The sequence below is a fragment of the Oryzias melastigma genome, linkage group LG7 (genome assembly GCF_002922805.2).
Source record: "Oryzias melastigma strain HK-1 linkage group LG7, ASM292280v2, whole genome shotgun sequence".
Taxonomy (NCBI): Eukaryota; Metazoa; Chordata; class Actinopteri; order Beloniformes; family Adrianichthyidae; genus Oryzias; species Oryzias melastigma.
Window position 1 is genome coordinate 12563530 of NC_050518.1, and position 22924 is coordinate 12586453.

At 38.7% G+C, this 22924-nt stretch overlaps 3 protein-coding genes across 5 annotated transcripts; 2 read left to right on the forward strand and 1 right to left on the reverse strand.

Moving 5' to 3' along the window:
• The first annotated feature begins 602 nt into the window (after positions 1-602).
• LOC112158639 (keratin, type II cytoskeletal 8) lies at positions 603-8943 on the forward strand. Of its 3 annotated transcripts, XM_024292080.2 has the most exons (12): positions 603-1938; positions 2693-2811; positions 5325-5456; positions 5545-5904; positions 6014-6222; positions 6330-6390; positions 6532-6627; positions 6733-6897; positions 7175-7300; positions 7395-7615; positions 8397-8458; positions 8527-8943. In XM_024292080.2, the coding sequence occupies exons 4-12, from the start codon at positions 5641-5643 to the stop codon at positions 8604-8606; spliced, it is 1284 nt and encodes a 427-aa protein (XP_024147848.1). In that variant the 5' UTR covers positions 603-1938; positions 2693-2811; positions 5325-5456; positions 5545-5640; the 3' UTR covers positions 8607-8943. The 3 variants fall into 3 exon arrangements, with proteins under 3 accessions (XP_024147848.1, XP_036068668.1, XP_036068669.1); XM_036212775.1 differs by lacking the exon at positions 603-1938 and having other exon boundaries at positions 2231-2811; positions 8397-8943; XM_036212776.1 differs by lacking the exons at positions 603-1938; positions 2693-2811; positions 5325-5456 and having other exon boundaries at positions 5519-5904; positions 8397-8943.
• A 979-nt stretch (positions 8944-9922) lies between these two features.
• On the forward strand, positions 9923-15535 carry si:ch73-233m11.2 (NACHT, LRR and PYD domains-containing protein 3). The gene is made up of 9 exons (XM_024292957.2): positions 9923-10065; positions 10142-11711; positions 11797-11958; positions 12160-12324; positions 12412-12585; positions 12719-12892; positions 13257-13424; positions 13496-13663; positions 13756-15535. Exons 2-9 carry the CDS (start codon positions 10153-10155, stop codon positions 13820-13822), a joined length of 2637 nt encoding a protein of 878 aa, XP_024148725.1. The 5' UTR covers positions 9923-10065; positions 10142-10152; the 3' UTR covers positions 13823-15535.
• On the reverse strand, positions 15006-22346 carry LOC112159097 (ceramide synthase 5). The gene is made up of 10 exons (XM_024292958.2): positions 21953-22346; positions 21112-21214; positions 20897-21027; positions 20298-20355; positions 20097-20147; positions 19877-19969; positions 17862-17990; positions 17555-17661; positions 17306-17462; positions 15006-15517 (listed from the first exon to the last, which is right to left on the reverse strand). Exons 1-10 carry the CDS (start codon positions 22126-22128, stop codon positions 15425-15427), a joined length of 1098 nt encoding a protein of 365 aa, XP_024148726.1. The 5' UTR covers positions 22129-22346; the 3' UTR covers positions 15006-15424.
• Positions 22347-22924: the final 578 nt, after the last annotated feature.

Sequence of the window (22924 nt, forward strand, 5' to 3'; positions counted from 1 at the left end):
GGACTTTAACGCATCAGACGCCATTACGCTCTGTCGTCTACGGTTTGTTTTGAAAACCATTTTAGATAAGTTATCAACACTTTGGACTGAGTTTTCTCTGGCATAACTCCCTTCACAGATTAACACGGACCTCAAAGGCAAACAGAACACATCCGGATACGTTTTGAGTCAAGATTAGTGCTTGTTCCCGTTTTAAATCCCGTTCGAAAGTCACGGATTAAGAATTTTCTTTCACATGATTATTGTTAATCATATTGACTGATGATAGGTAATTTACAGCCTTCAAAGTCACAATAACTGTCTACGGTTTTATCATAAGCAAATCTCAATAGAAAGGTTATTTCTCAGACATGCTCTGCAGATTCGACACGTCTTTTTAAAGATACATGTATATAAACTACAAAAAGTTTTAAAAACCAAATCTGACTAAATGCACTGTTTTCTACCTAGTAACATCATGTCAAAAAGCTTTTGATGGCAGTCATATTATTATTAAATCACACATAATAAGTAAAAATTAAATAATTGCAATTATTTTTATAACTATTTTTTACTAGATTAATTAATCGAAATGAAAAAAATAAAATTGATTAAAAGGATATAGCTCTATAGTATGGAAATCTAGGTGCAATTAGGTTCTAAAAAACATAAATATACTTGGGCCATTTATTCAGAACAATGCACATATTTTTGCAGTTCTACCCATAGACTGTAGGAATACAGTCTATGGTTCTACCTCTACCGGCACTGTGAACTTAGATTTTTTTTTTCCTAAATGAACACAAAATGTCTTCACCCACATTTACACCAACATAGACTGACAGAGAAAATATAATTTTAGCCTTTACACATCACAACTCTGCTAATTGATAGTTCCAGGGTGTCAACAGTTTCTTTTGTCCCTCATAAATTGATTAAATCTAGTTTAATGACATAATGATCACTTACTCTGCAATGATTGCTGTCGCTAAACAAAAAAGACTTTATGGTTTAGAAGAGTAAATACACATTACTGTTACTTCTGGTAATGCAAACTCTGAATGTGAAGATTTTTTTTTTTATTTGACATGGTAGTTATATTTTCTACTTACAGAACTGCAGAGAAAACAACCATGTTACCTCAACAGCATTGTTTATCGTGACGTAAGAGAACTGTAGAGACAACAGATACGCTGAGTGAATTTGACAAACTTCCTCCTCTTTTTTGTTTTGCAGTCAAAATACAGCACACCCATTTCCTTAGAAAAGAAGGTCACCGTCATACTCTGTTTACTCATTCCTTAAACAAACCACAAACATGCTAAACACTGGAGCTCACAGTGTGTGGGCATTCTTTAGCTCTGAGTTAAGCAAATGGGCCTCATGTGGAGAGCTGTCTTTCTATTGGCTTGAATACTACTCATTTTACCTGAGCTTCACCTTTATTTGTTAAAATTGTTTTTAGTTTTATTCATTTATATCTAATAGTTTAGAACTTTTGACCAAATTGTTATGCTGGAGTGTCTATTCTTTTATTTACTCTCTGTTTTTAGTTTTTTATCCTGTGCAGCCCTTTGGAACTAGGTTGTTTAATAAACTATGTAAATAAACAGATTGGTTAATTGAATGGAGTCAAGCAGGTCAACTATATTATCCCTAAAAATATGTTTGATTCACAATACATTAACTATGTGCCAGTTATTAAGTTTAATTTTGTATCTGTACCAAGTTTGACCAGTGGTGAGCTGTCTGCAGAATACGCATTTATAATTAGCTTGTACCAACTGTAGCATCATAAATAAATATACTTACCTGGTCTTTCAGTGGAAGAAGGTGACACTTTTGTCGACCACGTCCAGAATTACTGTGATCGAGAATCAATCTCCAAAAGTCAAAGACTCTTGTGCTGGTTTGCTTCAGCAGTTAAAAGATGTGACAAAGCTCTGGATTAAACCTTAGGTAAGTTTTTTTGTTTCCTTGACTTAACTTGTTTCCTTAAGATTTGTTTAGTAAGCTTATTGGCAAATTTTTCAAATAAAAAAGCCATGTAATGTGCTGAATGTGATTCATAGTTGTAGATGCTGTTTAAAGTAACAGACATCAACGCAAACATTTGGGCAAAAAATTATTTGACAGTCAGTAATTCTGGTTTGTTAAGTTCGTCATAGGTACACTTTACCTGTGAGAGACAAATAAAAAAAAAGAATCCAGGAAGTCACATTGGTTTTTTTTTCAAAGATTTATTTATTGAAGCAGAAAGTAAGTTAAGTCAAAAACAAAAGTTCATCTCAATACTTAATATCACCATGGTTAGTAATGAAAAGTGCCTTGGAGGTCTTCACCAAGTTTGCATTTTATCTGCTATTTTGGTCCATTCTCCCATGCAGATCTCCTCAAGAGATGTGATGTTTTGGAGCTGTTGTGACAAAGACTGTCAAATTTCTTCACAAATTCCATTGACACCCAAACATAACTATCACTCCTGAAAGAAATACATTTTTGAAGTGATAGTATTTCCCCCAATACTTGTGCCAGATCCTCACGGTTATACACTTAAGTACACAATTATTCCAGCAAACAAAACAAAAACGTTTCGATTTTCATACACTCTTAGATTACCTCTGAATATTCTTGCACATTGATGTTGAAAGTAAAAAAATGTATTTACCCACATGTTGCATATGTACGTGTTTTGGATGAAAACCTTTTAAAGGAACAGAAGCTTGACCTCACTGTGATGCACATCAGGAGGGATCATTTTTGGTCATGGAGGATCTTCATGGATCGTAATAACAGCTTCATTCTTTGACGATGATCATAGTTTTTGGCAAGGTAAGAGTTCGAGAGTGGGGACAATGTGTTCCAGCAAACACCAGAAAGAATTTATTTGCATACACACTAATATTTAAAAAGAAAGAATGTTGGGAATGCGTCCCTCCTATGCATTCTTTAATAGTAATGACAACTGTAATGGTGTGGAATTTATCTGGTCTGTTCTGACAAGACATTTTTTGTTTTTGTTTCCTTGAGTTTATTTTGTTAGGCTGGTGGAAGATTCTTATGATTTTGGATCTGTGTGCTAGAAAAACTATTACTGATCTTAGACCTTACACCTGATTTTAAACACTCCTTATTCTCATGTAGCACTCCTAAACATGCTCCACTTTTGGTCCCGCTTCCATAAAAGCGACTTTAAATGGAAAAATGACTTGAAATATTAATTTGTATGCCTTTACTTTTTTAAAGAGTCACAGAGAAGTGATTTCCCTCTATTGGTTTGATGATGGCAGGATTAAAAGTGTTTGTGGAACATTGAAGCATCTTAAGAAGGGAGACTTTTTCCTTGAAAACAACCTTGTTGTTTTCAATGTAAACTTTCTTTTTTTACAACTATTCTTCGAAGTATTTGCGTTAGAAAAAAACATGTTTTTAAAGTGGAAAAAGGCATATTTTTTCCAGACTTTTATTTACAAAAAATACAAAAAGAGAAACCAGTTAAAAAATGAAAGAGGTATTCTTTCTCATCATTAGCTGGAGTCTTAAAAGGGCAAAAATATACTTTGGATTTATTTTAAAATATATAGTTAAACCAGCAAATTAAGTCTAACAAATCAGTTTCATATGATTGGAATCCATGGTTTGTGGATAAGCACTTAAAAATGCTAGGTGTGTGCTCTTGAAACAATAAGTCAAGACTGTGATAAGTATTGTTGATCCTGTTATTGCTACATTGCTAGCTATGCTTACATCGTCATCTGTACACCCATTCAAATGGCCACTTCCATTGAAAAGTCATTTAAACCAACATACACGTATGTTTCAGGCTTCTACTTCCAACATTCTTGCATTGATGTGTAGCTATGCAGACATTTTTGGCTCTACGTACAAAACGCACAGTCACTGAATGTATGTTGAAAGTTAAACCAGGTCAAACTTTGACTTATTAGAGACTTTGATTTGGTAGTGACACATAGATGGCAGAACAATTTATCTCTTTTCGGTGCCCTTCCAAAGTAAAACTAAGTAGAACGAGTCTCATGTCAACCAAAACCACAAGGCTGACTGAACATTTAACGCAAGCTGGTTCTCGCAAGATCTTGTTGGTGTAGAGTGGCTCAATGAGGCTCAGTGTACTGAGCTGCCAACTGGCAATCAGGGGTTTGAGTAAGTAAGACCCTAAAGGAGGCTCACAAATAATTTACTAAATATCATCTTGTCATCGATTGATAGAAGTATTGCCAAACAAAATATTGTGACATAACGCCAAATTGATTTTCCCCTACACCCCTAGTAAAAACCATAGCCTATACTTACATGCCCGTAAGGTGCATGTAAGGTGTACACAGCTTTACACTGATCAATAAAAGATTTAACAATTGTCTTTGCAAACTCCACCCTGAATCAGCTGACAGGGGTCCCTTGTTTGTTTAGTGCACACACTAGTAATTCCAAAGTATACATCCAGCTGGTATGAACTGGTGTTTTTCATGATGGTCTAATCCCAGCTCATATTTGCTATTAGTCAGTGCCAAGAACCAATGCTCTTTATCCCCCTGTGGTCAGTGGTGGGAGTCATTTCCTGAGTACTACCTGCACTCAATCTCCCATCAACCCCAGCACAGTGTCTCGATGTCTCCACACCTGGCTCTGATCAGTCAATCAGCCACAGGACATTTAAGCACTGCACAGACCACACCCTGTGCAAAGTATTGTTTGTGCCACTGAGATACCTGATCCTCTGTAGCCTCTGATTCTGCTTGTTTGCCGCCTGCCTCGACCCTTCTCTGGACTCTGACCACTCTGGTTGCTCTATGATGTTCCGATCCTTGTTGCTGACATTTGTCCTCCTGACCCTGATTTAGATTTATGGACTCAACTATGATTAAAAAAACCCAGCTCTTTGCCTGCTCTGTGACACTCTGACAGGTTCCCCACACAAAGACACTTAATCACACACTTCCAAGAGACATTCTAAGTATCTCCGATAAGCTCACAAAACGTGTTTTTGGAATTTGCAAGGAAGCTAGAGTCTTCAGAGAAAATACTTTCATGTGTCGGGGACACAGAATTCCCTGCAGAAAGGACTCAGGTAAACCAGAGAGCATCTTGATGTCAGGGGGACAGTGTTTACCACCACACCACCTTACAGCTTGCAGCTAAACACAGAAACCCAAACTAAACCATAGTCCAAAATAAAAGAAATACATATGTATATATACTTTTTAAATCATTATAAAAAGTTACTGGGTGGTTCTCTTTATCAACCTGTTTAGTATCATAATATTTATCTGCTTTTTATCTTCCTTGCTTTAAAAGAAAACTTGTTTCACTTTGTTCTCTGTTAGTTTTAGAAATAACTCCAATAGTTGCTTTGAACGCTCATCGTTTTCAACAAAACAACTGATTGCACATCAAGTTGTGGAACAAGATTAAGTCTGAAAGTAACTCAGAAAAGAAAAATACAACCTTGAAGATGGGTAGGTGGGAGAATGTAGCATCTGCCAGACTGGTTAAGCCACATTCACATAACTTTATAACACCACTCCCTTCTTCTTTTTTATGAAGTGGTGAAAACGGACCAAGTTCACTCAACGAAGCTCCTCCACCAGCACCTGAACTCTCCATCTCCTCCTGCAGTGTGATCTCCAGTCAGAAGCAGCCATGAGTGTGAGGACCAAACACAGGAACAGGTCTGGAACTCCCATTTACTCTCAGGGCTTCAGTGCCCGTTCCATGGGATCTTACACCATCCCCAGAACCAGCTCTTTTGTTAGTATGGGGGCTCTTGTCAGGGTTGTTACCACTGACCAAAGCCTTCTTGAGCCGCTCAACTTGGAGATCGACCCCAATGTGAAAGTGGCTTGCACCCAAGAGAAAGAACAGATCAAGACTCTAAACAACCGCTTTGTTTCACACATTAATAAGGTAAGAAGAAACATAGACAAAACGGTACAAAATGTTAAATCAGTTAAAGCTCCTTCACTGATGTCTCAGAGACAATGATTTCTAAATAACATTTTGCTTTTGTGCTCAGGTTAGAACCCTAGAGCAGGAGAACAAAATGCTGCAAACCAAATGGAAACTGCTGAACGAGGACACTGACTCTAACTCTAACATCGAGTCCGTACTGAAATCGTACATCGCCAACCTGGAAAAGAAGCTGGGTGATCTGAAGACAGCCAATGAGTACGGCGAGGAGAAGAAGGGGGCTTTACACCATCAAGTGGACGTTTACAGGGAAAAGTGAGTCTAAATAATAATAATTCCGGTGTCTTAAAGTCTAATTAACAAATAAAGTGATGATATGAAAGCTGTAAAGGTTGATAATGTGATTTTCTGGGATGTTTCAGATATGAAAAAGAGATTAACAAGAGGACTGATGGAGAAAATGATTTTGTCCTAATGAAAAGGGTAAATAACAACTCTTTATTTGATTTGATTGGGAAAATTCCCTTTGTATTCTATTATAAGTGAATCATTTTGGAAATAGCGACATAATAAGTCTCAACAGATAAAGCTCTGACTGAAGCTGTGGAACTTTTTGGCCAACAGGATGTGGATATTGCATATATGTCAGTGGCAAGCCTTCATCATAATCTGTCTTCATTAAAAATTGAACTTAAGTTCCTCAAGGATCTGCATGACGAGGTACACAATATCCTCATTTTTAATATCAAAACTCAACACAAACATACAAAAAGTGGCTGAATTTTCTTCTGGATTTGACCTTTTGTCACGTTATTTCTCTAAAAGGAGCGGCGTGAGCTGCAGCAGAAAGTGGCGAACACAAACGTGGTGGTGGAGATGGACAACTCTCGCAACCTAAACATGGGGGACATTGTGTCTGAGGTTAAGACTCACTATGAAGGCATTGCTGCTCGTGGCCGTGAAGAAGTGGAAAGCTGGTACGAGGCGAAGGTGAATATTTGGGGCATCTTGACACCTGGCTGTAATGAACGTTGGTAACTTTAACATTTTTTGGGTTTACTCCAACATGCACAACCGCAAAAATCCACAATTCAGGCAGAAGTTTGTTGCACAATGACAGACTCTATTTCCTGCATATTTGAGTTTTTTACTTAGTCAAACACATACTCCATTGTGTAGGGCTGACACTGATCTTTCTTCACTAGAATTGAAAACTCTTAATCATTGGTTTCTCTTTGCCTCTCTCTTTGATCTTAACTTACATCAGTTACACCAGATGGCAACGGAAGCAAGAAGGAATGATACAGAGCTGCAAGACAACAAAAAGGAAGTAGCTGAACTTCAGCAAACCATTCGGCGCTTTGAGATGAAAATCCACGCTGTATCATCAGAGGTAGAAAACGATGATTATGTTTTGTTGTTTAACTAAATTTGAATAAAACGGCAGAAAGATTCTTAGATTTGGTTGAATTTTTACTCCTGTGCAGAGATCTGCCATCGAAAGAAGGCTTGCTGAGGCGGAGGAGAAAGGGGACAAGGCTTTGGTGGATGCCAGAAGCTCCATCAAGGATCTGGAGCAAGCTCTGCCCAGAGAAAAGCTTAGGATGGCTAAGCAGATCAGAGATTACCAGGACCTCATGAATGACAAGATGGGTCTTGACGTGGAGATATCCACATACATGAACCTGCTGGAACAAGAGGAGAAAAAGTAAGATGTGCCACCCCAACTATAATCACTCTACTATTCCTAAATGTTTGCCCAAACTGAAACTATTTCATTTTAATCCCATGGTAAACGATGCACACGCAGCATGATGATAGAAGACAAAATAAATGTCACAAAATCATATGAAGAATTTAAAAGACGATTTTCAAAACACATTTTTAAGAAAACCAGCTTTAAAGACTTTAAGAAAAAAGGCAAATGCAGGAGGAATACAATCAAATCAATTAAAGACTAACTCCAATGGGTTTTTAACATGTTCTTGTAGCACTTTTCTCATGATAGAAGATACAAATATGGACAACTAGGATTAAAACTGATTTTTTTGAGTATTTATTGATTCAAATTGTTGTAAATCAGGAGCAGATGAAAAATGCCATTGGATTAATCTTGAAACTGTGACAAAGGTGCCACAAGCTCCCAGCTTCGCTCTATTCTGATGCATTCTCTTGCAGATAAATAGATCCATGTACATCTTTTTTTTCTTTGTCTGAGCTGACATCTGGCTCAAAACTGTACAGTAGGATGGCACCAATTTTGCCACCATTTTCGTTGCACCGGTAATGTTAGGTTGAGGAAGTGAGGGGCTGTAAGCTAGAGAAAGAGCATATAAACAAAGGGATGATGGGAAATGAAAGAAGGCCCTGCCAACGATACAGGCAAAATTGCAGTTCAAAAATTGCTAATTTTAGTCTGCTTAAGGTAAACTTCTGTGCCGTTATAGTTGTGTTCACACCGTATGTGTCTCTTCCTTTCTTTTTGCCAGAATGCAGAATCCATCTTATGTCTACATCAAAGAGGGGGTCGCCAAAGCTGAGAATTTCACAGGTAGCTCTGTCATTTTCACGTCAAAGTTTAGTCGAGAGTTTTCCTTCACTTTTGTGTTCTTTTTCCAGCTCAGACCCCTCTCCAGTCACCGAGGTCTGCACCCCTTCTCATCAGGATAGAGGAGTCCGAAGATGTAATATACAGCTGAGCCCGGAATCATGCTGTGATCAAGTGATGGATACTTTCCACCTTTAATAACTGTTCTTTTAAACCTAAGAGTTTTGTCCCCAAATGAGGAGAAGCATTTGTGTCTTTTTGACTTTAAAAACTTAAATTTGCATTTTTTTTTTTTTTTGTAATTGATATGTAACACTGATGGGAAATGATGTCCAATTGTTCATGTGTGTTTTAGAGAGATTTTGTTTGTTCTTGAATATGCTGAATCAGCATGCACACTGTCATCAAGTGTATTCTGCTACAATAAAGAGACACTGTGGTTAAAATGGGGCCTTGCTTTGCAACCTGAGCTTTTTAGGAAAAATGTATAAGAAAAAGAACAAGGAGCATATTAGCAAAACAAATCTCCAATTATGAAAAAACGAGAACTTCTCCAACTGGTAGTGGAGGAATATGTTAAGTATTTTGGTTGCATTTGGAGTGGTATTGGTGACAAGGCGTTAAGAACTAGATAAGACAAAATTCTAAATATGTGAGTGCATGCTTCTTTCACGGGTTCTGGAAGACACTAACATCCAAACTGACATACTAAAGCGTCATACTTCAGTTGTTGGTTGGTATTATCTTTTATTGAAAAAAATGATGAATAGTAATCTGATTTATCCAAGTGGCATTAAGTAATTATCAACATCTTTGCTCTTTCCTGAATGAAATTGAGCATCTACTTTATTCATACCCTCAGCAAAAAGTGGTAAACTTTAAGTTTATTTTGTTAAGTGTACTTAAGCAAGTATATTTTAGACCATGTATGAGTTGTGTTGGACGTATTCTAAGTGAATACTTAGACTAACTTGGAACACTTTAAGCTTGCAACATAAAGATATACTTTATTTGCTTTACAGCCAAATCATCACTTTATGTTATATGGGTTTAGAGGGTGGAAGATGTAAGGCGGTCACCGTCTATTTTTTTTTTTGCTTGTGCATTGTATGGCATTTTTTGCAACATTGTTTATAACAAATAAACATTTTATTTTATTTTAATCTGGATATTTACTGATTTTTTTCCCCCTTTCATGCAAAAAAAAATGTTCTTTTAGCACATTATTATTTCTGTTTGTTTTTAAACAACAATAATGCGTTTTCAGACATTTAATTGAATGTTAAGTAAATCTAGAAAATTAATTTGAAAGTTTAATACATTAAATGTGTTAGAGATATGAATTTGATTATAAATAGATATTTAATATAATCCGGATTTGTATTTATTCATGTGCTCAATGAAAATGTCAAACCCCGCCCCAAAGGCCCTGTTTCCTGCAAGTCCAAATTCAGGGATTTACTGGCCACTACACTTCCTGTTTCCAGCACACTTCCAGCGGCCTTCCTATCACTCACCCCCGCAGTTGTTTTGAGGAATCAACAGCATTCAACCTTTTTTCCCCTTTTATATCTAATTTTGTCTGTTTTTCCATCACCAATCCAGTCAAGGTAACCTTGTATTTTTTAAACATAGTTACTTAAAGATCAGTTAGATCACAGTATTCTCATTCCTTGTGCTCCTCAGTGATTAAAACCATGGACAAAAAGGCTGTGTTGACTGAACTGCTGAGGACAAAGGAGACATCAACATTTCTCGGTGGGGAGAGTCCTACCACTGTAATTACAGGCAGTAAATACATACCACTGCTCTCCGGGGCAGTTCAGGGTGACTGCACTGTTGATTATGCTGTGGACGCTGCTCTGCTCAGTGAGATCAGAGGCGTCTTACTCATCGGCCCAGAAGGATCAGGTAAAAGCACCGCCCTGCAGAAGCTTGCTGTGGACTGGGCCCAAGGCGAACGCCTTCAAAACTTTTCATTTGTTTTCCACTTCAACTTGAGAGACTTCAATTCCCTTGGAGGTGAACGTTCTCTAAAAGCTCTGCTGCAAAGCAGTCACCCTTCACTGACTGCTGGCTCTGTGGCCGTGGTTGCAAAGAGACCTGAGGAGGTCTTGTTTGTATTTGACAGTCTGGACCAGTACAGACATAGTCTGGACCCCTCCGTCCATGCCCTCTGTTCTGACCCAAACCAGGAGGCCGCGGTCTCCTGTCTGGTGGCCAGCCTGCTTCACGGGTCCTTGCTGAGAGGATCCGCCTTCGTTGTGGCCACCAGGCCAACAAGCAACTTGAAATATCTGAATGGTACTCATGTAGAAGTTCTGGGTTTTTCCAAACTACAGCGAGAGGTCTACTTTACTAATTGTTTTACCGACGCCAATGCTACCAAACCGTTACTCCACATGGAAAGGACTTTAGGATTTTATAATATCTGCTCTTCTCCGAGGTTTTGTTGGACAGTTTGTTCAATTTACAGTCTCCTCCTGGATTCAGGTGCAAAACTTCCAGAGACTCTATCCCAGCTGTTTGTAGACATCCTGGTCCACCTGATGGAGACGCTGTGCTTGAATGAGGCCAGCGTCAGAGCGCTTGTGTCGCCCCTCGGCAGGATGGCCTCCCTCTGCTTACTTGACCATTCAAACATCGCACAGGAGTCAATAAAATCCTTTGGCTGTCAGCAGCTTCTTACTGCAGTTGATGCTTTCCTGGTTGTAGACGGGGACCCGGAGTCGGATAAATGCACCTTCTCCTTCCGATCCCAACTGATGCAGGAGTTCATCTTGGCTTTAGCCTTCTTCCTGAGGGAGTCACCAGGTGAAGGTGTGGAACATTTTCTGACAAAACACAAAGGCAGGGCGACGTTTCTAGATTTCTTCTTGTCGGGGCTCTCGGAGGAAGTCCAACGAAGACCGCTGGAGACCCTGCTGGGAAAAGCAAACCCTGATCAGATCGAGGATTTCAGGCGCTGGTTTAAAAGCAGCTCAGCAGAGACGTGGAGAGGATATGAGAAAGACAAACACTACAGATGCTTCCATCTGCTACACCAAGCGCAGAATGAAGCTTTGACTAAGGAAATCATCACTCCTTCAGCACGGCTTGAGTATCACACAGATCTGAGTCTCCAGGACTGCGTGGCTCTGAACTATGTCGCCATGTCTTTCAATAAAATACCATCTCTCAGTTTGTGTGGAACAAACATTCTCCCGGAGATGGCAAAATTCCTGACTCCAACTATGAGTGTGTCCCACAGTCTAAAGTAAGCCTAATTTCCCCAACATTTTCTACTCTTCAATAATTCATTTAGTGTTTACTATAATGTGAAAATTCCCCCTCCACCCCAGCTTTTCACACTGCACCTTTAGCACAGGAGCTATCCCTCACTTGGCCTCAGCTCTCAGAAATGGAGTCGTCAGCGATCTGTGTCTGTACAATTCCCACTGCGGTGATGAAATGCTCAACGTTCTTGCCACATCGCTCCAAAACAGCAAGCTGCAAAAGCTCAGGTAAGACATGTGCTCAGGTAAGTCATGTGTCGGAGTGTCCTTGGGGCAAGACGCTAGCATGCATGCTAGGACACATGGTTCAGTTAGTGTGTGAGATTGAGGAGTGAGGGGAAAAAAGTACTTGACAAGTGTGCATCATTTCTGATTTTAACCTTGTTAGCTTGAACTTTTTAAAAACTCAAACTGTTGTTTTGCGTTTAGCCTTCATGGCTGCGACCTGACAGGAGGTTGCTGTGACGACCTGGTTCCTCTGCTGACCTCTCAGCTGTGCACGCTGGTGATCAATTTTAATCAGATTGGAGATGATGGCTTCATAAAACTCTGCAAAGCACTGAACTGTCCTCACAACAGACTGCAAGAGCTCGAGTTTGTAGTTTTAATTTGATAATTTTTTGGAAATTGATTCAAAGTAGGGAAAAAAAGTCCTAAATTTCTCTCTTTTTTTTTTTAAAGCATGCACAACTGCAATTTGACGGCTGCATCCATGGAGGCTTTTGCAGAAGCCCTGTGCTCCGGTCAATCCCACCTGAGAAAAGTGAACCTAAGAGCCAACAAGATTGGAGACGATGGAGTGAGAGCTTTGTCTAAATCCTTGCAGAACTCATTTTGTAAGCTACACAGCCTTGAGTAAGTCTTTTCTAAGGTGACAGACCTCCAGTGAGTGTTTTTATTCACATCCTGAAAGAACCTGAAGTGACTTGATCAAATGATGAAAAGAAAGTGGTTCCTGACATCTGTCCTAATGTGATTTTCATTGCAGACTCTATGATACTGAGCTAACAGGCGCATGTTGCTCGCACTTGAAAGAGGCCTTGGAGTCTGAGCATTTCTCTCTGTTGGAGCTCGATCTGTCAGTGAATGAATTGGGCCAGGAGGGGGCGCTGCTGCTCTGCCAAGGCTTAAACCGACCCGGATGTCCCATTGAAAAACTCTAGTAGGACTGAGTATAACTACTAAAATACTGAGGGAATTTATTTTTAATTCACATATTGATTTAATATAGGATAACATTTTCCTAAAATCCATTTTGTTTGGTTGTGGGGAAAAAAACAAAATAAAAAGGGGTTTAAAGTGCACAAAAGTGGGATATTCTTTAAGCAAATGGAAATGACTACATTACAAACAAACAGTTTATGCTTAAAAATTGCCTTAAAAGGAACATTTATAGAGGAGTTTAATAAATCTGATTTAGATTTGATCTTTTTTAACCCACCCTGAGCGCCTTTAGCTTTCCATCACCATCTGAAAGTATGAATCTTGATGAATTCACATAATCGATGCTCTGCTTCACCCAACAGTCTGAATCGCTGTGAGTTAACTCCCCCCGTCTTTAAGGAGCTAGCCTCACTCCTAAAAGTTGGGACACTGAAATCCCTGAGTGTGGGTGTCAATGACGTAGGAGACAAAGGGGCCAAATATCTTTGGGAGGCCGTTGCACATCCTAATTGCTTGTTGGAGGAGCTGGAGTGAGTTGACAGAAAAAGCATTTGTCACTGTTTGTTACTGTCGTCTAACACCCATTTCCTCTCTGTTGCAGTGTTGAAATGACCGGTTTGACGGACGCCTGCGTCGAGGACCTGTGTGCTGCTTTAAGAGCCAGCAAGACTCTGAAGAGGCTGGAGATGAAAAACAACTCCCTGACGGATGTCTCTGTCCCGGCGATCATTCGAGCCTTTCAGGACAGCGCCAACATGCAGGAGCTGAAGTATGCATGGTTTATTTGAACCTTTTGGTCATTTTGACTTGAAATCTTCAAAAAAGGCAATTTTTATAATCTAAAAACTGTTTCTCTTTCAGCTTGAGGTACAACGACTTTAGTGAGGAAGTTCTACACTTGTTAGATGAGGCAAAGATTCGCTACTGAAGGAGGCCAACATCCACTGACCTCAGGGGTCTACAGAAGTAGAAGTCTGGAGTGACAAAGAATCTTAAAAGAAAATCTTAAAGAATGCACTTCACCGGTTCACCTGTTCTGGGATGTGAACTTTATCAGAGGTAGTAATGCACTCAGAAAACTCAAACAGTTTAGCTGAAGCACTGTGACAAGCATCTTTCTCGGCTACTATTGGGACTCAGAGATGCACTTTGAGCAAAAGCGGAAGCTGGTGTTAAAACAGGTCACTTTTTCCGACACCAGGCTTTAGGAACACCTCCCTTCAGTCTTTGTCAAAACCATTTATGAGAACTGGACTGACCCTCTCCCCAGGCGTTCCAAACAGGAAGTACCCGCTGGCTCCAAGATGCCAAAATCCCACAGACTTTTATAGTTACTCAGTCATATTTATCAGAATAACCATTCTTGCTCTACAACTTTTTAACATTTCTTCATATATTTTTTTATTTTAATGTAAGTTGTAGAATTCCTCAATAAAAACATGTGGTGTCCAGTTTTTCCCTGAATCTGCTTTCAGTGGTAGGAGTGTAGACTCCCAACAAGCTTACTTCTAACTGGTTGCCATAGAAACATTGCCTCTGATGGACTAGAACCAATCACTTGTTACGGACGTCATCCAGCTCCAACATGGCGGCATGGTAATAGTCATCATCTATCTACAACCCATTTTACAACTCATTGTCGTGATTCATTTTATTGTGTTTGCTCATTTATCATATTTTCCCTTTTAAAAATGGGTGTACTTCTTTTTTTTCCCAATTGGGAGTCAGTTTTACCATCAGTCCAGATGAAAAATAGCTTTTGAGCTCTGGTGCATTGGCAGCAATGCTTTTTAATGTGCAATGTCTATGTCAAATAAATAAATCTATATCATGAAAAAATGGCAACCGACTTCACTTTGTTGGAGCCTATGAGTTAGCCATTTTCTATACACTCGCTTGGTCCAGTTCTTATTTACCGTCAATGGTCAACCATCACAGTTTGATTTCTGAAAAAGGAACAGTTGAGAATGCAGGAAATAATAACAAAAGACCCAACAATAATTAAGTGGAAGATGTACAAAAAGTTTTTCTTTCCTCATTACATTTGGTACAACAGACTCAATACAATGATTTGTCATCAAGTAGTCCTTCCTATTTTTGGTATTTGGTTTCCTAAGTACAAACGGTGAAGCAGCACGTACAGCTTGAATTCTTTGGTATTCTTAAATTAGAAAATACAAATACACACACATGTATATATACATTTGATGCAGTGATTTCCTTTTCTCTGCAGTAATATAAGCATTTGTAGTAAATTCTAAATTCAGAGCATTGCGGTGTGGGAATTTTTTTTTTTTCCCTACACACAAACTTTTCTGTTGCTGCTTGCAAACAAGTGTAAACATCGTGCTGGAAAACTCAAAAGTTTGGGTGCCACACATTCCTGAAAATCTCAGCACCTCTCTTTGGAAAAAACAAAATAACAACAAGTGTTGGAAAGGCACTTCGGAAAAAGTTACAAAAACCTGGAAATAACAAACACACAACATGGCGGCCCTTCAGAAGCCGTCACCTGTGGCTCTGCTGTCCTTTAGGTCTTAGTGTGGTTCGTGTTCCCATGACTGTTGGAGTAAACATCTTCATCGGAGCTGCTCTCTATGTCACTGCGGTCATCTTTAGAAACCTGTGGAGGAACAAAAAACATACAGGGGCGATAAGGACTTCATGTTGAGACATGAACACTCTTTTCTTAGTAGACATCAGATCATGATCTGTAAAACTACAGTCCTATCAACGTAAGCCTGACGTACTTGGTCATTTAAATTCCTAGTTACACAAAATCTGCTCCATTCAGAACTAGTTGGTAAGAAATAGAGTGTGATGGGTTAAAAAAGAGAAGTCCAAAGATGTGTGTGAGGAGAAAACAGAACTAACCACTTCTGCAGTTAAAATGCAACTTTTTAAAAGACTCACTTGTTTTGGGGTTTTTTAACATGTGTTTGTGGCATTTTTCAAATGATGGAGGACATGTATAAAGAAATTTAAGAATAAAGTTGCATTTCTGAGTGTTTCTTTAATCAAATTGTGAATCAGGAGCAGAAGCAAAAATGCTTGTAGGAGGGATGCAGGTTCTACTATCAGTGGGCCACAAGCTCTCTGCTCAGATGGACAAATGGATTCATATACGTCTTTGTTTTCCTCGTCTGAGCTGGAATCTGGGTTCGAACTGTACGACTGGAAGGCTCCAATATTGCTCTCCATTTTTGTTACACCGGCTGGGGTTGTAAGGGGCTGTAAGATAGCAGTAGAGCGTCTAAACAGGTGGGTGACGTGAAGTGGGGGCGGGCTTTTTTCATGCTGTCTCACCCATTATTCGTAGATTAATTTCTTATGAACTACAACCGCTCTGCAGAAAATATGTTCTAGAAAATTTTTTTTTTTTAAATTTTAGATAAAAACGGCAAAATCATAATTAAAAGATCACTGGGATTGCTTTCAAAATAGATAAAAAAAATTTGATTGGAGTGGTTTCAAGAGCAATATTGTGATGTCTATTTCTGTAATCTAGTTAGAAAGCACACTGAAAACTTGTTGGAAACACCTGATAACAATAGTGCAGGAAACAGGAAGTGGCACAAGTCAGTGAGGCAAAGCAAGCAGAAATGGAAATGAATCCATTGGTGCAAAAGCATAAATATCTTTATGTGCTGAGGTCTGGTTGAAGCAGCAAAAGCTTGCACTTACTGCATTTTTATGCCTTATTAAGAGACTTTTGCAACAAAGAAGGACACAGATGTTCTCCATGAAGAAACCAATGACAGGCAGGTTCTGAATGAAGATAAAGTCCTGGACTAATAAACTGAACGTCTTTTTCATCTCAAGGTCATCCTGACATTGCCTTGAATCCACCACCTCAGTAATTAAACACCCGCTCTAACAATAAATGGTGTTTTAAATGGCATTTTTCTTCATGATTCACTTTTATAAATAAAGTTTCAAATTGCATTTCTAAGTATTTCTTTATCCAAATCATTCTAAATGAGGAGTTGATGAAAACGTTTCGTCTTAAAGAGCTTGCAGCAGGGAAGTAGAGGCTACAACAGCAAGCCATGGACTCCATTCTAGTGCATCCACTCGGTTTTCCTCGTCCGAACTGGTGTCTGGCTCTAAACCGTACGCCTTTTTTGCTGTATCTGTAATCTTAGGTTGGGGCTGTAGGAGAGCGTGTAAACGAAGATCCCCACGCTTCACAACTCAGAGGCGAGTTTCTAAGGAACTACCGCCACTCTACAGAAATGATGTCAGAGAAAACAGGTTTTTGGATTTCAGCGAAATAGCACAATGTCAGGGCTTTCACTTCCCCTCGGACATGATGACACAAGTACATGAGGAAATTTAGAGGGACTAAAAGGTTTTAGTATCGATAACAACCGACTGACCAAAACAATTGGTTAACCAAAGGTGTACAAACCTTTCCCTTAAAAATGGCTTTGATTGCAATACGAGCAATGAGGTAGAACCAAATGACATGAAGACACTGCAGCACAAGCAGCAACCCGTTCAACAGCCACCATGCTCGGTACGGCCCCACAATCTCCCAGCTCTCAAACAGCACGCTGTAAATAACCCTGCAAAACAAGACATGTAGACATGTATGAGCTAACCAGGCTTGTACAACTTAAACGTGCCGTGGCATCTCGATGCGTCGATAGGATCTCACCAGAATGGAAAGATGACAAGCCGAGTGAGGAAAAATATCAGCGTGAAAACCACAAACATGCTGTCACACAGCCTCTGGTATTTGGCATAGTTTGCCAGCTTGGCTGCCTTGAGGAAGAACGGGAAATTTAATTATTCACAAATGCAACAAATTGCAAAAGTTTGAGGTTATTATCAGCTTAAACAAAAACACTTGTGAAGATAATTCGATTTCATGAAATGTTTTAGTAAAAAAATGTTTTTAATAAGTAGCAAATTCACATACAGACTGCAGTAATTCCAAACTAAAGAAAAAAACATGTTTTTACCTCAAGAAAAATGTCTGATGCATCATGCAGCGACATGATCATAGTGCCGACCCGTACCATGTTGTTGGTATAGGAAAAAGTGATAAGCAATATGGTGGCCAAGTGGTGAACAAACATGATAAAGAAATCCTGTCAAAGGAAAAGACAAACACAAAAAAAAAAGCCATGAGAATGAAAGATGAATGATTACTCTTGAAACTTAAACATCTAAGAACGTATAAAATACTTATCTAATGATATTTATGGATAACAAAAATTTTATTTTTTTGTAAATGAATTAAAAATGGTTCAAATTGCTGCATGCAGCTTAAACGTGACCGTCGAATTTCACTTTCAAAGCATTTAAATTAATATTGTAGTGAGCTAACAAATAATAATTTACAGATAACATGCAGATTTATCATTTACTTCTAAAAAACATGTTTATTTTATGGCTTTTGCTCAGAGTAACGGAGAAAAGAGGGTGGTCTAGGTTTGTGTTTGCATCAGCTCTCAGTGCTGGTAAACAGTTGAGTCACTTCACACTGTCAGCATCTCTCAAAGCCACATCTGTATGTCGTCATTTATCCTCTCAGGTGTTTCTAGCTGCATTCAAGACTGCCTCAAAACAACACATGTCCCATAAATGCTACACATACATTTTGTGTGTCAAAACGTGTCATTATGCTGACAAGAAAACAGAAAAGTAGTAACTTAACTCATATTTGTTCATTTCTAATGTGAATTTAAACCCAAAGTTAATATGCTATTTAATAACTTTTTATATTTTATAGTTGGACACATTTTTAATTAAATCAGAACAGACTAATCTACCTTTGTGGTTGTAGCCTCACAATACTACAATTTTTTGTATTAGTTTTTAACTTCTCCTATATCGTTTATAGCATTTTACTATCAAACTTACTTTTTTTAAGGGGTCTATATGAGGGGTCTGCAGCCTTTACCAGTAAAAGAGCCATTTGGGGCTGTTTGTTACCGATCAAAACCTAATAGGAGCCGCAAAGCCTTTTCTTTTAACCCTTTTAGGAACATTTGACACTATTTTTCATCATTACTTGTCATTTTTTATAATGAATATGAATTATATTTATTTTTGGGTACAAATAAATACATACATGTTAAGATAAATGGAAATTTTCTTAAAGTCATTTTTTACTTTTGGCAGACTTTCTTTCAAAATAAAAAACTTCCTGTCCCAAACAGGAACATTCAAGTGAAGCAAATTTATTTGTAAACAACACGAGGCAAAAATTACATTTTTTCTTCTTATCCTTTAGGTTTACTTCGGTGAGCTGTCTGGAGCATAAACATGAAACATGATTGATTAATGGCCCAGCAGAAAAAGTATATGAAGAATAAACAAAAGTTAGCAATCCTTAATTTTAAAACTTGCTAGTATTTTATTTTCGTTAGCCAGAGAGCTTCTGTGGGGGAGTAAAATGTGGTTCTGGAGCTTCAGTTTGTAGACTGCTGATCTATATTGTGCAAAAAATCAACTTTATTGAGCTTTTAAGTGAGTTAAAATGTTAATTCATGACAGAAAACATGCCAAAGTGGTATTTTTATTTGAGCATTCTTCTAAAACCTCGCTATCTGAGCACCAGCCCCTCCCATTTTACAATATTAATCTTTTTTCAATGGTGGATTTTAGAATTACGAATGAGTGTGAAAAAGTGCTATTAAAAAAATCCCACAAACACACCTACACTGATCCGTAAGTACATAGACTGTAATCTGGCTGGTGTGTGTCAGGTCAGTTTTTATGTATTACAGTAGACGAGTTTCATGTTGGTTAACTAAAAAGGGAAATTTATTAGTATTTTTGCCAATTTGTGAAGTTTTTTTCAACAGCTTGCAACCGTATGAATTAAGGAAAATAAATGTAAAAATTATTTTTTAACTATTGGGCACATTTTTTAACCACACATATGTTTTAACCTTAACCAAACTCCAACATGTCTCTGCAACTATGACAAGGCAACACGGCTGTTGGCATTGAGCTGCTATGGTCTCACCTTACGTCTGATGTCTGTAAACTGGGAAAACATCAAAGACGAATAGAAAGCCAGCTCTGCAAGGTAGTAGTAGTACTGTCCATGACTCCGATGCTTTACAGGGAAGGAAAACAAACACACCTTTGACAAATGTGGCTTCTATAATGGCCTAGCATTAAACAAAGGCTAACTAAACACTACCTTTGGAATTAATTTAATATATATGCACATATATATTCACCTGAAAAGGGTAGTTGTGCCAGCACTGTCTGGTGTCCCACATCCAAGGTGACTAAATAAAGGAAAGTTTGTAGTATAAATGTTTTAGCGAGAAAAGCAAGAATGAGATGTTCAGTTAAAAGATCACAGGCTGTTAAAAAGATAAAGTTAAGAACCACTTCAGGTCAACAAAAAAGTCAATGAAGCACTTAGTTTAACTTACCACCCACAACTGGAAAATGCCAAAGATAAAAATCACCAGATAAAAGGTGAATCTCCACCTGAAGGCAGATAAAAAACACGAGTCTAAATGAGGATGCAACTTCTTCAGAAGAAACATTAACTAACCTGACAGGAATGTGCCGAGTATTTTACGAGCATTCCTCACAACAGCAAAACTTGAAACGTGTCCCCGACAGAAATGCAAAGATAAAAATGCAGCTGTCAAACTATCCTAAGTCGAAACGTACCTCACAATTAGATTCAGTTTTAACACAAGGCCACTGATTGAACTCTGAATCTGCAGACGGGGCAACAATCTACAGCTCCCTTTTTGGAAATCTATAACTGGGTTACTATAAAAAGGAAAAGTAAAACTGTTGCAATAGCCAAAGTCCAGATCTTAACCTTTCAAATGATGTGGTTAGACATTAAATGGGCTGTACGCCTAAGTTAAAAGCATTGGTACTTATTTTGAGATTCTAAAAACTTTAGTAACCATCACATTCCTGTTTTTGTTATTATCCGTTAATTATGTAATTGTCAACAATGTCACACGTTTCCTTTGCATGGAGCAGAACTACCGCATTTACAATGACCTACAGGCTCTCGCAGAACTTCTTCTGCATGCTGGGTTTGTCCTGGTTCCGACGGACGCGGAACCACCTCTGGATTTTCCGCTCATCCCAGTCCAGCTGTTTGGAGAGTCCCTCCAGGTCTCTCGATTTCGGACACTGAAGAAGAACACGGATACATCAGAATGCAGAACAAGGTCTTTGCTGAACACGTAATTGGGAGAAATCACAGTGCTTGTGTACCGCGATGGACTGATACAGCTTCTCCAGAACGGCGTTGGGCTGAGCTCGCCGAGGCACTCCCGCCTGAATCTGAAGTATGCGGGCACAGGGCTTGGCCACTAGCCTGTGTACACACAGAGAGGTGCAAAAAAAAGAGAGGGTGGGGTCATAGGGATTACATGTATTACGAGTGAGATTAAACCAGTCAAAAAGCAAAAGAATAGTAAACGAACCGACTCCAACTAACCAGCGGTGGAAAAGAAAGCATGACTATAGGGCAAATTCAAGAAGTACGAGTTCCTGGAGAATGTAGCACCTGATCCAAACACAGCAAGAAGACCTGTCATGTGAGGAGTATGGCAGGATGGGCCAGGCTAACATACTAATGTGTGTCACAAGATAATCTGGTTGAGCTGACCTCAAATTAGGCACAAAAAAAGAAAACTTCTACTAATCTGAATTTTATTGAGTTTACAATAACTTTGTCTACATTTTAATTGATTTATTTGCATGTAAGTTTACTAAAACAAACGAAAAAATATTTTAAAAATTAAAAGCTAAGCAGAGATTTGAAGGAGTAGCATCATCTGACAGCTATGCTAACTTCAGCACTCCTGCAAAGGTTCAGCTGCATTTTACTTTGAATGCCACGTCACATAGGAAGCCTGTCTGTGTTTTGGACACTGCAAAGACAGACTCACTTCTATAGAATTGTGAAAGAGTTCCTTTTGTTTCCGTTATTATCGCTACTGTCTGTAGAAAACAGCTGGAAGTTATCAAACAGGCTCACGCGCCACAAGAAGTAGAAGATAAAAAAAACACTCCTTAAAGTCATCAAAATTAACGGTAAAACTTCACTTACCTTTCAAACAGTAGCCTCGATAGTAAAACCCCCACCGCCAAAGGCAGAGCGTACACCATGTGACCCAGCTTGGGGTATTCCACGCCAGGTGGTGGGTTCTCCAGGTCGGCCCAGGACACATTTTCGGGAAGCCAGAATCTCTCGCTCCAAATCCAGTCCGAGATGAAGGAAGTCATCGGGGAGCAGAGGGTGACCGCGGAGTCCGCGGTGACAAGCAAGCTAATCCTGGGAGCCCTGCTTCGTCACCACAGCACTGCTGTGAGTAAGCATCACTTCTGCTAATCTCTCTTGAGTAAACTGCGTCGACTTGTAGCTTGAAAAGCAACTCCCACAACTTTTCCCGTTTTACCTTCGCCGCTGAGCGGAGCTGGGCTTTAGCTTTAGCTGGCCAATCACGCGCCATTGTTAAAACCAACCCACAATTCCCTTCATTTGCTCTTCTAAAGTTCATAAACGTCTCTAGGTTTTTAGATGTTTTGCTGAAATTTAATAAAAATGTTGCCGTGCATAGTTTTATATGTATACTTTCTTCTCATAAACACATTGAAAAACGACCCTTGTAAAGTTGTTAATTTTTTATTAGAATAAAACTTTATTGATACAACAAAGAGGAAATTGTTTTGTTGCCATAGCCATTATCAATAAAACTTTATTGATGCAACCAAGGGAAATTATTTTGTTGCCATAGCTCCATTAAAAACTTCAAATAACACTAAATATACATAATAATAATAATACTAATACTGTCAATATATATATTCTCCAGTTTCTATGAGGGGTTGTAGAGTTTTAAAGCTGATAACTTTTGGTGAAATGTATGGTTCAAAAGTTGTCATTGCTACAGGTTTTTTCAAAGTAAGTTTTTGCGTTTGCCCTTGATTAATAACGATTTCAAAAAAGAAATACAATTTTAAGTTTAATTTTGTTCTCCATCATGAGAAAAAAATTCAACAAGAACATGTTATAAACACC

What these genes read in the sequence shown, in the direction of transcription:
- LOC112158639 (XM_036212775.1), top strand. Translation starts at nt 5,641, where the DNA reads ATGAGTGTGAGGACCAAACACAGGAACAGGTCTGGAACTCCCATTTAC. An exon ending in GTGGACGTTTACAGGGAAAA is followed by an intron (nt 6,223 to 6,329) that starts GTGAGTCTAAAT and finishes GGGATGTTTCAG; the next exon opens with ATATGAAAAAGAGATTAACA. An exon ending in AAAGCTGGTACGAGGCGAAG is followed by an intron (nt 6,898 to 7,174) that starts GTGAATATTTGG and finishes AACTTACATCAG; the next exon opens with TTACACCAGATGGCAACGGA.
- si:ch73-233m11.2 (XM_024292957.2), top strand. Translation starts at nt 10,153, where the DNA reads ATGGACAAAAAGGCTGTGTTGACTGAACTGCTGAGGACAAAGGAGACA. An exon ending in AGCAAGCTGCAAAAGCTCAG is followed by an intron (nt 11,959 to 12,159) that starts GTAAGACATGTG and finishes TTTTGCGTTTAG; the next exon opens with CCTTCATGGCTGCGACCTGA. An exon ending in GCCAACATGCAGGAGCTGAA is followed by an intron (nt 13,664 to 13,755) that starts GTATGCATGGTT and finishes TTTCTCTTTCAG; the next exon opens with CTTGAGGTACAACGACTTTA.
- LOC112159097 (XM_024292958.2), bottom strand. Translation starts at nt 22,128, where the DNA reads ATGACTTCCTTCATCTCGGACTGGATTTGGAGCGAGAGATTCTGGCTT. An exon ending in GGCACAACTACCCTTTTCAG is followed by an intron (nt 19,970 to 20,096) that starts GTGAATATATAT and finishes TTCCCTGTAAAG; the next exon opens with CATCGGAGTCATGGACAGTA. An exon ending in TTACAGACATCAGACGTAAG is followed by an intron (nt 17,991 to 19,876) that starts GTGAGACCATAG and finishes TTCCTTTGACAG; the next exon opens with GATTTCTTTATCATGTTTGT.